The sequence below is a fragment of the Bombus impatiens genome, unplaced genomic scaffold (assembly GCF_000188095.3).
Source record: "Bombus impatiens unplaced genomic scaffold, BIMP_2.2 scf_0548, whole genome shotgun sequence".
Lineage (NCBI taxonomy): Eukaryota > Metazoa > Arthropoda > Insecta > Hymenoptera > Apidae > Bombus > Bombus impatiens.
The window spans coordinates 2,042,893-2,061,481 of NT_176967.1; the positions used below are offsets into that span (position 1 = coordinate 2,042,893).

The 18,589-nt window shown below is 38.0% G+C and overlaps 2 protein-coding genes across 3 annotated transcripts; one reads left to right on the forward strand and one right to left on the reverse strand.

Annotated features, from left to right (window-relative positions):
* The first annotated feature begins 5,492 nt into the window (after positions 1-5,492).
* LOC112213251 lies at positions 5,493-13,594 on the forward strand. 2 transcript variants are annotated; one of them, XM_033322008.1, is made up of 4 exons: positions 5,493-8,950; positions 9,612-9,910; positions 10,139-10,402; positions 10,918-13,594. In XM_033322008.1, exons 1-4 carry the CDS (start codon positions 7,677-7,679, stop codon positions 11,160-11,162), a joined length of 2,082 nt encoding a protein of 693 aa, XP_033177899.1. In that variant the 5' UTR covers positions 5,493-7,676; the 3' UTR covers positions 11,163-13,594. The 2 variants fall into 2 exon arrangements, with proteins under 2 accessions (XP_033177899.1, XP_024225073.1); XM_024369305.2 differs by having other exon boundaries at positions 5,493-8,926; positions 9,546-9,910.
* A 257-nt stretch (positions 13,595-13,851) lies between these two features.
* Positions 13,852-18,004, reverse strand: LOC105681059. Its single transcript, XM_012388272.3, has one exon. The coding sequence runs from the start codon at positions 17,168-17,170 to the stop codon at positions 15,038-15,040; it is 2,133 nt and encodes a 710-aa protein (XP_012243695.1). The 5' UTR covers positions 17,171-18,004; the 3' UTR covers positions 13,852-15,037.
* Between the last annotated feature and the right edge of the window lie 585 nt (positions 18,005-18,589).

An 18,589-nucleotide genomic window follows, 5' to 3' on the forward strand; every position in this document is an offset into this window, starting at 1 on the left:
TTTATTCTTCCACGGCAGGTTTACCGGAAACCCCATATCACAATATTACGATCCACCCATTTGCCTGATTAATTAACTTTCTTGCGTTTACGAAAAATCATCCACCCCCGCAATGTAATTAAGCAAATGGTCGTATTCGTTAACAAACCATTATGGAGTTCCAAGTATTCCATGCAAGTTTTTATGCTGCATAGAAAGAAATGATATATTTATAAAACCACACGAGTTCGAAGCCTGAATACTAGTTACAAATGTTGTTAACGAACAACTACGCGACTTGTATTTTGTATGCGATTCGAGAGATTCGCGTTGAATACAAATTTCTCGTTCGTTTTAATTTATTTCCTCTTTCGGTTTCTTTAAACATATTCCTCGTCTCAATTTGACACTCGCGATAGATCGAACAGAAGAACTAAATAAATAATTGACGAACAACGAAGCGACTGCTATTTTATATAAAATTTGACTTAAAAGTTCCGTATCGAATATAAATTTCTCGTTTCTTTCAATTTATTTCCCCCTTCTTTTTCGTTAAACATATTCCTCATTTCACTCGCGATAGATCGAACAAAAGAACTGGACAAATAGACTCGCTAAAAAACAGATCAAACGTCGCTCGAATTAAATGAAAAATGCTTCGCTTGTAGCTAAATGAAAGGCGTAGTAGTCTCCTTGTTTCTTGGCTCTGTCGAATCTAACTTTTGCAACAAAATTCGGCTTGTTTTCCTGCGTTCGTTCGCGAAAGAAAAACTCGTGAATGTTTGTACATCTAATACGTTTTTCTATTTATTTCGTTCGATCGCAATTATTCGCGCAAACACGTATGTTTACGAACATTTCACCAGAAAATCAGGCTACCGGAAAATATCTCGCCAAAAAAATTTGCATTCTGCATTCTTAATATTCCTATCGAGAAGCACGCGTGTGCCAGCGAATATCGAAAAGAGAGTAATTTTTGTAGAATATCGCTGACTGGTAACAGATAGAAGTATGGAGCAATTCAGTTGGCCAACGTATGCTACCGGCAATTTGGGGTTATCGAACGCGGAAACTAGTTAGTCTTCATTAAAACGAATATTACATACTGCTCGAAATTTGAAATTCTACCCGAATTCGATTAAAAATTTGTTGATTGCGTATTTATCATATGTCAGTTAGCGAGTGAATTATGCAAGTAAGCTAGGATTAAATTAACAGTATTGTTACCCGTTCTATGTCGAAGTTACATTTTCCATGTAACTGTCTCTATTATGAGAAATCGACACGCCATTGGTGTATAATAAAAATATTATAGGCTTTCTAAAATCCAACATTCAGTCAATTGTAACAATCGGTATTAATCCTTTCATAGCAACTACAATCACGCGTACAGACAACGTGAAAATATATCGCAGCTTGTGGTACGTACTGTCACGTCTATCATATTTATATTTTTAGTCGCATACGTTAATTCAACAAAGTACTAAGTCATCCGTAAAATTTGCAACAAAATGTAAAGAAGATTCGGAGAGCATTTATCTTTATAAAATTGCGATCTTATTGAATGTTGCATGCACAGTTTTTCGTGATGTTTTCGTCATTTTCAGTGAAACATTCTTTCAGGCTCTTGCAGACCGATAGCTCACTTAATCTTGTGACACTCAAAAGTTTTGCAAAGCCTACAATGAATCGGCTAAGAACTTGCCACGAACTTCGACAAATTATTCCTTGACGAATTACCGATCGGTCACGAAACTGCGCAACATTTGCCAAAATCTCCTTAACTTATTTCGGAATTTCATTTTGATGGGAGATCACGTGTCGTGTTCCCAGAATTAGGAAAGTTTGAATTATGCCTGTCCACGAAACAGAAGTGTCAGGCAAACTCATTAGGAAAGAGAATTAATGTGGTAAGATATTTGCTTTCGCTCTCGAAGAAAGGAGAAGGAAAGAAAAAGAGAAGAAGCCTTGAAAAAGGTTTTGATTAATGTCGACTAGGATCGTTTAATCATGATGAAATTATGACGAGAAACGAGAATGAATCTACCTAAATCCATTGGTAAACTAGTCGTAACAAACGATTTAAATTAAAAGCTATTTGTATCCGAACAACGAAGGAAGGAAACAGCTGCTCCTTTCCGAAGAGTAGTCTGTCGAATATATTTAACATGCTCATTAAATTAAAGCACTTCAAAGTTTCACCTGAATGAAATTTCACTTTTTACTCGAATTCGTCCGTTCGCTGAGGAAACGTGCCGGGATTTGCAACGTTGTTCCTATAAATAACATCGGTCGAACTTTGTAGAATTGCTCGAACTGCATTTCGAAATTCAGCGTCCTAAGCTACCGAAGTTATCCCTCAAATCTTATCAAAGTGGCTCTATTGTCTATAATAGAATACGAAAGTGAAACATAATTTGGTGGAAATGTATATTACATACAACAGAATTTTCACAAGTTTATTAATTAAATACCAACCAAAGATTCTACATTCGGTTACAAATCAAACATGATAAATGATACAATTTTGAACTGCTATTTTGGCGAAGGTTTGGAGCGTTCGTCGTTTTAAAGATCAAACAGAAACACGCAATTTTCCATTCGCTTGCGATCGACCGATCTTGGATCTTCTTCGGAAAGATAAACATCAAAGTTACGACCCAGGCATCGCGTTACCGCAAGTTTGCTTTACCCGGCATTCAGCTGAAAGTTACACACAATCAGGGAAATTAATATACCTACAGTCTCAACTCCTGTCTCTTTTCGAGCATCAACGCTGTTCCGGTTAAATAGCGATAGCTCGGATACCTGCTGCAGTAGTATAAGAAAATGATGATCAGATCGATGGTTGGCGTTTCAATCAGAAAGATATCAGGGCGATTTTGAAAAGTGGGGTTGAATTTTATTTCAGAATTCGTCTCGACTCATTAAACGAATATTAAATATTTCATGAAACGAATAAATATTCAATTTTTTTAGTTACATACGCATAACAAATTCGAGCAAAATTACAGTTCATTAAAACAAATTGTACAAGTGTATAAAAGTGAGCAGTTCCAGGAAGTTGAGAAGGCAAACACGCGTAATTTTGTGCAATTAATAATTAACAACTACGTGTCACATCTCAACAAACATGTGCATTCGTGACACGTTCTCCGTAAAACAAACTGATTCTTCGTGTGTGTATTTACTTACATGATGTAAGGGTTTGTCCTAAATGACACGATATCTACGATCATGGCAATTGTGGTGAATTATAAAACCTTGTTCAACGAACACGATACAGATAGTTATCAAGGACCGCATAAAATATATCTTCTAAATCCTATTTAAAATGTCGACGGTCTACTACGAACGCAAACAGATCTACACGATACCGATCCCCTTGTAATATCCGCTTATCAGATCGCTTTCGATTCTAACGTGTGTTGCCACGAACTCGTAGTGAAAGTTTCAGTGTAGCCTCGAAGTTTGTCTCGAGAGATTTCACCTTATCCTTGATATCGCAGCCTTTCTTCGCTTTTCCTTCCATCTCTTTTTCCGATTTTTCTGCGATCTTTTTCACGATTTTTCCTCGTTTAATCAACGAGGCAAGGTGAAATAACAAGTGGCAGTCGAGAACTCCTTCACAAAGAAAGAGAAGTCGTGTAAGTTTCTTCCTTTATTCTTCTTTCCTTTTGCTTGTCCATTTTTCTGTACTAAAAAAATACTCGCGTTGCCTCATGTAAACTTGCCAAGGAAATATTGAAAATCCTTGCAGCTGACACAATAACGTTGCCGATAAATGACACCCGTTTCCTGCTTACGCAACTTTCCATCCCTCTGTCATGTAACAGCTAGCGCGCGATCGGCTCCGGGGCAGTTTCTAAAAGAATTACAAAAGTTTCTCCTTACTCTCTTTCTCGTTATTTACGATGAGATAGAGAAAGGGTTTCAAATAGCTTACTCTACCAAAGTTTCGCTCATGTTGACGATCGTTCGATCAGCTAGGAGTATCTTAATTCGTACTAATTATATTATTACTCTATTTATCTTCCGCTTTCCTTACATAAAAGGATCGTATCGAGAAGAATTCACCTTTGCTTATTTTATATAAATTCCGATTCTCTTTCTCTCTCTCTCTCTCTTTCTCTCTTTCTCTTTCTCTCTCCTCGTATGCTCATGGAATCGAGCGATTAATCATTCAAGCCTGACATCGACCTAGCAAATTGGGATTACTTTACTTTCAAAAGCTCTCGGTTTGAAAACGACAACAACCGAGGACTCGATTAAATTCCGTGCTACCCCAACTTAACAGAGGCTCGAACGATGCTACTTTGCATTCGAATCACCCCGGGGTCATTCGATTTGTGTTATCTGTCCGTCTGCGGCACAGACGAGGAAACATTGTTGATTCGTTCGCTTATTGTTTCCGTTTCGACGCTCACGAACTCTAATCCAGAGTTTATTGGAAACCTAAAACGCGCTACTCTCTCGGAAATATCTCCGGTTAAACCGTATCCGATAAACGCGCCCTACCATTTTATTAAGCACTTCACATTTATGATGTAATCATATAACTATGTAATACGATAGGAAAAGTTTCGCGCCTCTATTCCCCCGCGTGGATTCTCTGTATAAATATCGGTAGAACTCAACGTGGTGTAATTAATGGAAGTCGACGTCTCATAATGATTAACGTGCACGCATGAATACCACCGGGCTACGCGTATTCGTTCATTAGAGCTCTTTGAAGAATATGAAGTTTCCGTACGCTAATTATTGCACATCGCAGATACCATGATTTAAAGTACGTTTGATTAGAATTTTGCAAGCAGTAGATTGCTCTGGGTTGTAACGTTGGATGACGTGAACGTGGAAACAGGAAATGGAAACAGGCAATGGGGCAATTTCAATCGATACTTTAGAATTTAAAATACGTCCTGGTAATTTTTGTTCTTTTTTTAATCGTAATTTTGTTACGCCTCTGTTTCGAATGAAATCGGTTTTGAGAGAGCAAAAAATGATAATGTTTGCAGCAATTAATCATGTATCTCGCGTGAAATCCGGTTCGAATTGATTCAAACGTGTGGAGACGATAATTAAATATTATTTGCATTTAATTTGCTGGTTTCTGTATGAACATGCTAACAACAATTTTATATCGTCATAACAATATTGTAGTAGTATGTATTTAATTCTTTCAGTTTCGAATGCTTCCCAGCTATCAATCAGACTTACAACGGTACATAATCTTTACGATACACAGCATTAATATTTCTCCTTTAACGTTTTAACACTTATTTCTCTAATTCTTGTTAGAATTAACTTAAACTATCATAACGGTATTGGATCAATAGACTAACGATTATCTAAAGCTAACGGTTTACTTGAAATTAATTGCTATAAAGAAAACTCGTAAAATTTCATACTAAATAACTTTTTCAGCAGACGTCTATAGTTTTTTCTGGTATTCCAAAAAAAAAATAATCATCAGTTCGAACAGCGTTCTCTGAAAGTTTTCTAATCTGTCTTTATTGGACGTTTTTTCCCATTCGTTTGTTCACCCTGCACAAAAAAGAGTTCGTGACTGTTTGCAAAAGTTTTTGTACAAAAAACTTACTCGCTGCGACCATAGTGAAACGTTACAACATCACAAATCCTGACGTTAACAAAGCATCGAAACATGTACCGTTCTAATTCAAATAATGTAAAAAGAACGCAGCGTTCCTCGACGGAAATGATAAAGTTGCAAGATGAAGTGAAACGATCGGACAGAACGCTTCTAGAAGTAACAGAGTTCCAACTTTCCTTGCTTTTTGAATTTCATATTAACTTTCTTCAAATAGCTCTTCTCCGTTTAACGTAGAATATTTTACCTTTTAATATAAAAGTAAAATCGTCAAATGTCGAAGGCAAATATACAAATCTGTCAATTTGTCCTTTTTATTACAAGAAGATTTTGATTCCAGACATCAAATTACATTCACGGTTGCAAATAATACCACTAAACATCGTTATAACTTTTATTATACTCGCATTGCATTGTATTTTCTTTTTGTGCTCTTCATTTTCCTATCTTACGTCTTTTCGTTGTATGACTGCGCTTAGTCGGTTGTTTCGTTCTCTTTCTTTTTTATTATAGATTCTTCCTACTTAATATTCCCTTTATTATCAGAAGAGCGAATATATAAGAAATAAATAACGCGGGACAACAAAATAGGTTACAACAGGAGTCACCGTGAAGTTTGATCTTCTAATATCCAAAATAACTCTTTCGTCAGAATATGACGTAATCGCATTTACGATAATACCACCTACGCTGTTCGAAGGATTTTACATCAATCCCTTTGTTCGCGCGAACTCTCGACTAACAACTAACTCCTTCGCGTAAAACCTTCCAACTAACGTCAAATATCTGAAAGACGCGAACACTCTTAAACATCATTATCGATAACGATTAACGAAAATATTAAACAAGTTATTAGTATTTCGCTTCTTGTTACCACCTTCGTCTCGATTTCCATCGATACGTTACGAAACAGAACTCTTGTTTCAACCGTAATTAAGACTGTAACCACGATTAAAATGATATCCGATAAATTCTCGACGAGAAACGACAAATGTCGTTCTTATCGGCAATAGAACACACTGTAAAGTAATTACCTATCATTACCTACAGCCTTCGAGAAATACGACTTCTGTTTCCACAAGTCCTTCTTAATTCTTATCCCGACTCGTTAATCCCGAACAAATTGGCTATTCGTCACGAAGCAGAAAGGAAAAAGAGGCTTGCTATTGGAAACGACCCAAGCAATTATCAGCCATCCAACAAAGAAGCCACAAAACCAACCTTTCGCCCAACGAAGCTTGCGAGAAACACAGAATTGTCTGTTGTCGAATTTGACGTGGTAAAGTTATTATAACGAGGCGAATAATTAAACGCGTTAAACCATACCAAATGAGTTTCTGTTCGAAACAGAAACGAAGATTTAATTCGAATTGTTGGACTCTAATCGGAGAGCCGTTATCTCGAATTAATTCTCATACGAGTACATCGACATTGATCGATAGACAGTTTCATTTTAGAATCAAACTGAGAAATTTTCGGCAAGAAACTACGATCTGACAACCGATGAATTTTTAAAGGGAATCCTGAACGAAACTGTGTTTGCTTTGGGATTCGTTAAATGGTTTCGAGGGAGATAATAAAGTTTCTAACTCGACGCCAAGCTGATTTGCGATCCACGACCGAGCGTCGAAGGAGTTTATTGGGTCGAGAGAATTAACTGGCTTCCTTGAATTAACTGGATGCTCGGTGAATTTCGAACCATTGGATTGGCTGCTGTCAAGCCCGACCTTCGCGACGCCACGGCGGATTTTTTGACATGATTCTGTCGATCCCTTGTTACCTTGAAAATCTATCGAATGTACAAGCTGATTCAAATTTTATGTATACGGCAACGATTTATAATTAAAAGAAGAGGTCGATAAATATAAATTTTCAAAATCTTTTATAATTATATCCAATGGTAATTGTATCTAACTTCCTAACAAAAATATGTGATGATAAATTTCCAGACACCACGATCGAATCATCCTGTATACCGGGACTACGATTACATCGAAAACATCAAGAATCTCGCAAATCCCAGCCCTTCTAACGCGTTGTCGTCGAAAAATCCGATTCTGGTTGCAGCCTGTAACGCTTTCGGAAGATGTGCAGGAAGTTCGCCGTCATGTTGCTGACCGCGACCATCCTATTCCGTGTCGCTTGCGAATTGTTCGAACCGAATTACTCGGACAACTATTCCAACTTATATTCTTTTGTAGAAAAGTGGGCCATGACCAGTTACACGAAAGTGTTGACCGTGGTATTCGATGATTACGAGTACCATCGTGCGTTTGATATTCCTCGTGGTATTCTAGTCAGCTTAAACGTCTCCACCAAACTAGTCAGCCTAAAACATGTAATGTCTTTGAAGTACAAGAACATGAGACGCGATTATCAGACCATAGATACAGAAAGTTGCGTGTTGCTGTTGTTCTCGAACGTGGATCATCTCAGGGATATCCTTAGTTCTCCGCATTTGATGTCGTTCTGGCATCCAGAAAATTTCTATATTCTTCAAGAACAGGGTCTACAATTCTCCGATTCGTCGGTATACGAGAGATTTTGCAAGTGGGCGTTCGAGAGGCTTTGGAGATTTAGAAGGGTTTATAAGCTGCTTTTGTTCGCCGCTGACAAAGTGATTCGATACGACCCTTTCGATTACGCTGCTCGTCAAACTGGGTATAGCGTTAACACCAGCTGCGATTGGAACTGTGTTAAATCGAACAGGGACGGTTTTCTGTTGATCAGCGGACCAAATACCACCGATATATCAGATTTTTTCATCAAGGATAGAAGAGACTTTAAATTATCCCCGTTAGAAATCTCCATCTTCGAAACGAGCACGATATCTTTCCAGAACGGCCAATTTTCTGGATTAGACTTCAAATATCTCGAAGAAGTTTGTAAAATGATGAACGTGACGTTCGTTCTAATTAGATCGAAAGATAGATTCGGCTGGGAAGAGAACGGAGTATTTTTTGGGACTATTGGACACTTGGTCTATAAGTTTGCAGACGTATCGTTCAATCATTTTTTCATTAAAGACTATTTCACCAGGGAGCTGGAGTTTACGACGCCGATTACCAGCGACAAATTATGCGTGCTTGTTCCTAAAGCACCACCAATCCCTGATTATCTTGTGATCGTCAAGATCTTCACCGGAGGAGCCTGGTTGTTAGTGTTCGTCACGCATTTCGTTATCTCGATGATTTATACGATTTTCAAGAATGAAAGGTTCGAAGCTATTCGACGAGGCGGAACAGTATTTTTCTGCTGCGAATATCCGACTGGATTTTACTTCCTCGAGAATCGAAACGGAGGCGTGGTCAAAATCGCTCCAAAATTTACGAAGAAGCAAACGTATGGCGAAGCACACGGGTGAGTAAGTGCTGAAAATACGAAATGTACAGTCTGTTGGTTCTCTACCTTTCGAAAGATTTCATCAAAGGCAAAGGAGAGATTGCGAGGAATTGTCGTATTCGCTTGCCAGGATACATCGATATTTCGCTTGCGTATTGGCGAGTCATTGTTTGAATAAAATATGAGTTTACACAAAGTACGAAAGGGAGAGATATGAGATAGAGTTAGTACGGATGAAAACGGTTCGAGCTTTTATCATAAAGAGATATATGTGAGTATATAAAACGGTCGCAAAAACTGTCGAGTTTTATCAAGTTCTTCGTTTATATTTCATATAATAAGTAATAAGTAATTTTAAAATATGAAAGTTATATTTTAAAAAATATTTAAAGGAAGACTTTGATTTAGACAAGTTGATATCATTTCAATTCCCCGGTTTTTAATAAAATCTCTTCTGGCATTGCGGAACGATAGAAAGTGGTAAAATTGGCCCGATAAATATAATACGCGTCAGCGTTTTAACGAATCCTACATTAATTTCCCTACTTGAACGTCAATCTGTTTCTCTTTTTACGGATCTCGTCATTCAGCAGGCTCGATTATAATATAAAAGAGGAGGAGATGAAAGAGTATTAGAACTATTTATTGCATACGATGATTATTCTCGTTTTGCTAACAGAATTTACCTAGTCGAGAAAACGCCAAATGTTCGATCGATGATAAAAACGAAGAAAGGCCGCTCGAAGCGATTCAACGAAATGTGTTTGTCCTTTGTCACGTGGTTAACAAAAGTCGTGTTTCAACTGATGCAGCCCTTTAAATTGGGCCAGGCTTGGTTCCCTGAGAGGTTGTTGATGATGTGCAGCTTGTTTCTAAGTTTGATCCTTAATGGGCTTATCACTTCTCAGCTTGCCTCTAGTTTCAGTAAAAGAATGTATTACGAGAACATCAATACCTTGGAGCAGCTGAAAGAAAGCGGTAATATTCCATTTTTGAATATTCATTTTGTTCCTTAATCTATTACGTTTTACGCTTTAACGTAGAAGAAAAGATTCTCAGTTAATCTCTTTTAAATCTATTTACAAAGAGGTGATTATTCTTAACGTTCCAGTTGTATAGTAATAAACTCGAAATGCTTGAAGAAGAAAAATGATATACACGGTATGGCTATCGCATCTTTGTAAATCTTGGAATTATGCTTGGCAGGTCTCACGATTTTAACCGACACCAGAGATATTCTCGACGACGCGTTGACTGACATTGCATCGCCAATAATCAAAGAACTAAACGATAGATTAGAATACGCGAACAAATCGGAAGTGTATAGAAGATTATTTAAAGCGAAGGATGCTGGTTATCTTCATCGACTCGAGACACTGCCATTTAAATACAGCGCCGAAGAAATGGAAACTCTGCACGTCGTCAGCGAATGTCCGAAGGAATACATTCTCGCCAATATAATTACAAAAGGTTCGTATAGCAAATAAATTGTTCAAAACGATTAGCGGATCGGATATCGTAGGACAGTTATCCGTACATTTTTATTTCACCACTGTCCGAAGAGTAATCCTCCTCGATATGTGCGAATTCGTAGTATCGTTCCACTAATTGTTTCGAGCAACATAGTTCGAGATTACTCTTTCGCATTTTTATCCTTATCGTTCCTCGCTACCTACTACTCTACCGATATTAAATTCTTAAATATCCGCAAAACCCAGACAGGTACCTCCTTTGCAAGTTATCTCATTTCCTTACTCATTCACTCACCATCAGGGATTAATCGATAAATTCTGCATTCCCTACCACCGATTATCTTTCACTCTCTTCCTCTATCGATGCATTATTATCACAACTATGTACCATTATCTTCTACTTTCTCGTCATTTATGTCGTTAACTCGGTTTAGAAATTTAAACGAACGCTTACAATTCGCAGCTACAAATCGAAATTTCCAGCTGTATTGTAAAACGTGAACGTTATTCCAGGATCTCCATATGGTGGTCGTATAAACAGCATTCTCGCCCGGTTAAACAACGGCGGTTTCTATGGAAAGTGGTATCAGAGCATACACCAGTCGCAGAAACGGCCGACGCTGGTGTTGAATGGCTCGACGATGCATAGGAAGATCACGATCCGGCATTTATTCATCCCGTTTGGGATACTGTACATCGGACTGGCCATGAGCATAATCGTATTTATCTACGAGTATCAGCAAAACAACGTCCGATAATTTGCACGTCCTCCACTCGGAGAAATGCGTCCGAAATCGTTGTACCTGGCTGGAAGTAAAAGGCGGCAACTGACGTGGAAATCGTTCCGCCCTGCCCGCATTCTGTTTTGCTCGATGGCTAGAATGAAACAAATGGTGCGAATGAAACGCGAAGAGTCCCGGCTGAAGGAGATGTATCATCTTGTCTTTCCTTGTCTTCGAGAAGAAACAACATCCTTCCCGTTTACTTGACGCTTTGGCCAATTTCTTACCGTTTAAGACGATCGACGGGTTTACATATATCAACATCTACCTTTGTCATTATTTTGTCTTTTTTTCGCAGTGCAAAAGGATACTTTAACGTTTTCGATCTTATCCATTGTCCAATAGATTTTAACAATTCATTCAACGATAGTTACATATTGTTTGAACAATAGGATTGTTGCAAAGAATTCGCAGGAGTCGAATAGAAGCAGAATTGTTTCTGTTTTTTTCTTTTTGTTTATTCGTGCATGATTTTATATAGCGAAATATTTTCACGACTAGAAGTTTATCTCTAGCTTCATGAGACAACAAAATTTTTGTCGTCATATCCATATTCGTCACAAGATCAAAGGAACATAGCGAGAATTATATCGAACATCGGTATTGACATTGACTGTCTGGCACTGGTTGTCCCATTTTACTTCAATTTCCACGCTACGCAACGCTTTCGGCATTATCTATCCATTTCCTACTATGAAGACGACTTTTCAAAAAATTAAACGAACCACTTTGTTCCATCTGCAATTGAATAGGCTTTAATCTACTCGTATCTCAATGCTATTTTGCGAATAATCTATTCAAAATCCTGAAAATACCTTTTATAAAAAAAGGTATCACTTTCGTAATATCTTGGTTTCTCTTCGTGGAACTTAACGCTGGACTTTGCTTACAGATTGCGAAGCTGAAAGTTATCTTACTTTAGAGTTACTCTAATAGGTCCTTGGGATAATTTCCACGAACGAACTGTGAGTGACACGACACGATGCAAGTTCGAGTATAGGACCTGGAGAATTAAGTTTTACGTAATTATGCAACGAACGAGTTTAAGGAAAAGTAAGCTCTTTGAAGGGATAAGACACGCATCTAAGTTAATCACTCCCACACCACGCTTAACTTCGTTCAGCTTCTTAGTATGCTGATCAGCGAACCGCGAGCAGCCCGATCGTTAGAGTTTCAAGAGTCTTTTGGAATTTTTTACGAAGAAGCTATACAATTTTTCCGATCGACATTTTACATGTATATTCTTTGATGTTTCGGTAACCTGCACAAATCTTTTAAAGAGAAATAATTAAAATTGAATGCGCTTTCGAATGCAGTCGATCGTTAGAAAAATCAATTTTGACAAAGAAATACGATAGAATATTCTGTTAAAGATGAAGATCGCTGGTAAGGATTTTTGTCATTCGAAAGAATTATCTTACATAGAATTCCCTTTGACGTTCTCTCCTTCTAAGTATCTCTTTTGCGAATAAATTCTCTCGATCGTTAAAAATATACTAAATTCGGTCGTTTTCCCCCGTGACTCGTTCCACCTTCCTGAAATTTTGAAAAATGGATCTAGAAGAGAATTTTCCGAGTGTACATAGTAGCAACAAACGATGTACAATTTAAGTATCAAAAAGACGAGAATATCTGCAACGTCGATAAATATACATGTATAGAAGTCTGAGAAGTATATCTAAGAAGTGTCTCTTACCTTCGTGTAATTACATATATGTTAATTGATCTGTTTGTCCGTGTTCAAACGTTTAACGAGCCGATTTTCTTCTATTTTCTAATTTAACGTGGCAGAATATTGGCTAAGGAAATCTCCCGATATAGTTCTTAATCGTTGTTTCAACAAAGTAAAACGCTATTCTAGGTTCAGAAGATAGGGACGTGCTTCGTACTCGCCGAACACAATCACAATTTCAAACCACGACACGCAATCTTCTTCGACATAATGCCCACATTGCCACGATCTCGTGAATAGTAATTTTAGCAACCATCTTATCTGCGATGAAACGCGGTCACACGGTAATTTCGTGATGCTCAAAGGATTATGTCTAAAATTTACCAGAACGTGATAATAACGCGGCGTGCATTCGTTTGACACCGTTCAAGCGTTAATTTTCTCTTCTCTAAAGCAAAACAATCGATTTTGCGACATAATTGAGTCAGATAGCACAAAAGTATCCCTATTCTATCGACAGCATCTCGTCGTTCGCGACAGCCTCTTCATCGTTTTACGATTATAGTCGCATTTCATATAGCCATTCATCTGTAGAACGTTAAAACGATTCCGATCAAATAACGAATGAAAGAGTTTCTTTATTCGTCCCATTTTCATCGTTAAACTAATTAATGTTTATTCTCTAACGGAATTATCCGTTAATGTACCTGCGTGTAATAAAATTTATGATATTCTTTGTAATGCAAACGCATATGTTTATCAATAATATTGATTTACTGAAATGTACAGAAAAGAAAAACAAATTTTAACCTGTGATCAGCACTTTCCATCGACGTATAGTTTTTAACGATTCTAGCCGTATTTTTACACGTTTTTACACGTAACAAAAAAATCAAAATAAAAACAAAGTGGGTGACGGCTGTGTTCAGAAGAGTAGAACGTGGAAAATGGATGCCCCACGAAGGGAGATTTATATGCATATCTTCTATAGCGCTATTTATAATTCAGTTTAACAGCTTTTACGAATTCATTTATGGAACGACAAACTGACTATCACCAGACTATTGTATCGATGTATACATGAAAATTAGAAACGAACAGTATGAGCAGTATAAAAGAATAAGCAAAATCAGTCGTGTAGGAAATTGCATAAAGACTATGTTTTCTGCAAGGGTACGAGATTTTCGTTCTCTGATCGCGCTGATTTATTTCAACAGATTCAGATTCAATCGTTTCCGAGGACAACGGGAAAAAGAGTATCAGAGAAACACTCTCGTAACACAGACAGGTACAACTTAATCGCATTTAGCGGAGCATCTGCTGTGAAGAAACGAAGTACGTGCTTAGAATATTAAATCCATCGAGGTGCGACCATCGTTCGCGTGATTTTATAATAATTCTAAAACGCTTCTATTATAATTAATGCACCAAACGTCACGATATCAAATTGCATTTGACGTATTATAGCCGTGATTTACATACACTTTTAATTGCTTCTCATTAATAACGATGTACATAGAACCTCGTTAGTACATCGGCTTAATTATTAATCAATCTTCACGATGCGACCTGTATAATTAATGATTCGGTTGATTAAGTCGCTTGATCGAAAGCAACGAGTGTACATTTTTTGTTTTCTTATTTCTTCGTTTATAATAGATAATAGAAAAAACAATTATCGATCTGTTTCTGTTTAAAGTAGGTCAAAAGATATTTCCTTTTATCATGTCAAGTAGATGAATGGAGACAAATAATAGATAGGATCGCTCGTGTCTCAACGACGCGAAGAAGGATTGGTTCAAGCGAAAATAACAAATCGTCGATTCGGCCGATCACCAGCTGTTCTATTCTTAAATTTACCAGTATTCCGTCTGGAAAACCAAACAAATGGGAAAATAAGAAGCAAGTAGAAAAAATGTCAGAAATTGTTTCATCGTGGAAAAAACTGTTGGTCTACTCAAACCGTTAGTGGGATGTCAACATTGAAAATACGCGGTATAAATCCAAATAGAAAAATTCGTGTTGACTGCACGATAGTGGTAAAACTTTTTTGTTACACAACCAACAAACAAAATACATATTTTATATTTTTTCTCTGTTTCTGGTCACGAGCAATTTCTCGGTTTGAATTTTCCCCTAAAAGAAATAAGTTTTGAAACGAGCATTCCTTTTGTTTATTTTAACATTTTCTTGTGCTTCGTTTCGCGATGTACAGTTCCACGAAGAACATCACGGTAGATCCAAACAGGCCAACGAACAGCAATAAGAACGTTAATAAATAATGATCCAGCGATAATCTGATCCTGCCGCTCATCCAGCTCTTCATCGCCGCCATATCCTTGTTCAATCTCCTTTTCTTTATCTTAGCTATCTTAATACGATACAACATATCATCGAACCAGAAATTAAGCAGACCCGCTTCTCTCAACCTTAACAACACAAAATCGACTTTCTCTGCGTAAGGTGAATGCAATCGTGACACGTAAGACACTCTATAATTCATCGGACATTCGTCCACCAAGTTCAATAGGGGATTTCCTTCTTTGTCCAAATAGTCGGAATCTCCGAGCTCCAACGTGTAATATCTGGTGATGGCGATTTTATCTTCGTACGCCACAATATCCTTCGTAGATCGTTGAGTGTTAATCACACGAATTCTCTGAACCAGCATCGCGTCTAGTTCGGAATCGTCCAGGAACACGTTCTTCAGATTCGCATACTTGGTGATCACGATCTTTCCAGAATCTACTACATCTTCTAGATTATGTAGTTGAGGGTAATGGAACGGTTTACTTAGGCTAGATACCAACACGCTTTGATACAGCCCATTGAGGATAAGAGCGAAAAATAGGGTGCCGAGGAGTAGAGCTCTCTGCGCTGGAATTTCGCTCGTTTGAAAGGGATAGGTAAGATGCTCGATAAAAATGATCGGTCTTTTGATGTATCGGGGAATTTCTGGTGGTTCTTTGTAATTAGATACATCAGAGGAACGATGTTCTTTGATTAGAAAATAATTTTTTATTCCACTTTTGGAAAGATACCGTGCTTGTGGTTTTCTCGTTGAACGATTAATTTCTAATCGTCGACTAGGATTGGCACATTTGTATTGACGTCGCAACGATTCGCTAACGTGTCTCGCCAACCACCACAGGAACGTAACCGTAATGTTATATGCTATTAGCAGAAACCATAAGCTCTTCTGAAACGGTAAGAAAGGCATGTAAGCCTTGGGTACCAGACCAGAATCGGGCGACACGAAGCACAGCTTGTCCTCGTACATGGCACAGGTGAACTGAAACTTTCGAAATTTGCTATAAACCTTGACGAAAAATCCGGTGATAACCATGTCCACGTTTCTAGTCTCGATGCCTGTCAACGAAGTAGCGAATGGATCATCCATGAAATCAACCTTCCTCATAGCTTTTATACGAAATGTTGCCCTCATCGCCTTCTCCAGAGCAAACGCCACGTTAGCGTCTGGTTTGCTCAATTCCAGTCTATTCCGAGTATCATATGAAACGTTCATCAGCAGAGACTCGAACACCAGCACGTTCAGGGGATAATGATTCAAGTTTTGGAAATTCTCGAATAACCTTGTATCTCTGTTCAGTCGAAGAATCTCGTCTGGATATCCCGAATTATTACCTTTTGGCGGATTTTGAAGAAGATCGTACTCGCTGGATCGCCTGGTAAGATGATTTTTCTTCAAACATGATTTGTATACCCTGCCAAAGTCATTGTTAGATCGTTTCTCGAGCGGCATGTACCTGGTCAGACATCGAAAATCATCGTCGACAACGACGATTCGATGAACGTCGTACTTTCTCCACAAGTTTGTGAAAGCCTCCGTCCAGAGCGTGGTGACTACTTTTCCAGTGAAGATAATCAAATACTGGTTTCCGGCTTTCCACAGATTCCATTGCCAATAAACGAAGATGTTAAAACTGGACAAGTCTTGAACGACGAAGATCCAAGTGAGTCGTAGCCGGCTTATCCAAGTGGCCTTCAGGGACAGATCCCTCGCCCTGACTTTGTAGGCCTCGATCGAATTCTGCCCGATATAGCTCAGCAAAAATTCGATGAAGCTCGATTGAAACTCCGGCAGTATTACGGAGAACGTGAGCGGATGAAACTCAGGGGATTGGCGAATGAAATTCAACACCAGCCTCAGGTTGTCAGTCTCCTGGCTAGATAAGGGCTTGCTCTCGATCGACGAGTAGAATTTATCGTGGTTCCGAGAGTGTTCCGCCGAAGTGGAGGATTTTAATAAAAGCAAAACACCGAGAGGGATCAGATACGTTGAATATAACATTTCTCTTCGTCTCTATCGTATTTTATATCGTATTTATTATTATTTTAACTAACGCTACACCGGAGACTTATCGTTTCCTTCCTCTTCGTGGAATATCGTAGAAAGTTTGTTATAAAAGGAAAATGGCATTAGCTGCACAACAGCTTTATAATCTCCTTGACTATTTTTAATTATTCAGGTTAAACGACACTACGTAGTTCTGCGGCTTTTAAAATTCCATCTTAATAATCTCTTGTTCGCTAGAAAAAACCATTTATTTACTATTAATACCACAGATAGGAATAGTTGATTATCTCGAGAAGAAGAGAACACTCGCGTGAAAGCTAGCGCACGATAACGTCGAAGACAGAAGAATATTATCTATGCACATGCAGATGCGAGCGGTTTTAAGCTAGAACAGGGAACTGTTATGGGAATTTTAATACCACATATATGTAAATATTCATGCACCAGTTTGATAGAAATCTACAAAAATAGGAGGCTGTTCGCGAGATTGCAATCGAAAAGATGTAAAAGTTACGAGAATAACGATCAGGCTTGAGGAGTAGAAACATTGTGCTAATCGTTCGGATCGATAGCGTCCTCGGAAAGGAATATCCGAGCAGCGACCTAAAGCACTGTCGTAAATCATCCTGTTCCATGCGTAAGTAAATCAATAACGCGGCCAGTCTGACGGACCAGTGACAGTTATTTCTCATTTTTCTGCGAAGTTGACGATACGAAAAGGTGGTGAAACGAACTGTGATCTATCATCGATCTTTTTCACGCGAGTTCTCGCAGATAACGATAGCAGAACCTAGTGTTTAGAAGAAATAAAATGGTTGGAAAACGAATTTGTCGCGAGTTAGTCCGAAGAAAAGAATTATTAGCTTCAGCTTCTTCGAAAGTTTCTGAAAAAGTTGAATAATGTATTTTAAAGTGGATAAGTAGAGCAAAATAGCCAATAGACTTTAACATATATTATACATATGTCACCGTTCATGAATTAAGGAACAATTTGCTAATGTTAAGCGCCTCGCGTAACGTGTATCAAAATAAGCCGTGTAACAAAATCTTTGAAACATGCTATAATTTAGTATCGAGTCAATTTTCTAGTAACTATATTGGCGATCAAAGTTAAGATTTCTTCTAAAATCTCTAACTAAGAAGGATAAATGAAGCACCGTTCTAAAACTGGTAATATAAGATTCCAAGTACAGAACATATCGCACTCCGATATTATCGCAAATCCGATATTAAAACCAAGAGTTACTGCACGATTGTTCCCCATTTTCCTATCCGTCCGATCAACTTCTTTACGTGCAAACACAATTAATTTGACTGAAAGTGAAAAACACGAGGGGGAAAAAAGAGTGGCCGGTCGTATAGATACGAACAATACGAAGCGAAAAGATCGCGGGTACAAAGTAACCATTCGAT

Bases quoted from the DNA above. Each gene is read 5' to 3' on its own strand.
- LOC112213251 (XM_024369305.2), top strand. From the start codon at position 7,677: ATGTGCAGGAAGTTCGCCGTCATGTTGCTGACCGCGACCATCCTATTC. The intron at 8,927-9,545 runs GCAAACGTATGG...ATAATATAAAAG, and splicing joins GCTCCAAAATTTACGAAGAA to AGGAGGAGATGAAAGAGTAT. The intron at 9,911-10,138 runs GTAATATTCCAT...TATGCTTGGCAG, and splicing joins GGAGCAGCTGAAAGAAAGCG to GTCTCACGATTTTAACCGAC.
- LOC105681059 (XM_012388272.3), bottom strand. From the start codon at position 17,170: ATGTTATATTCAACGTATCTGATCCCTCTCGGTGTTTTGCTTTTATTA.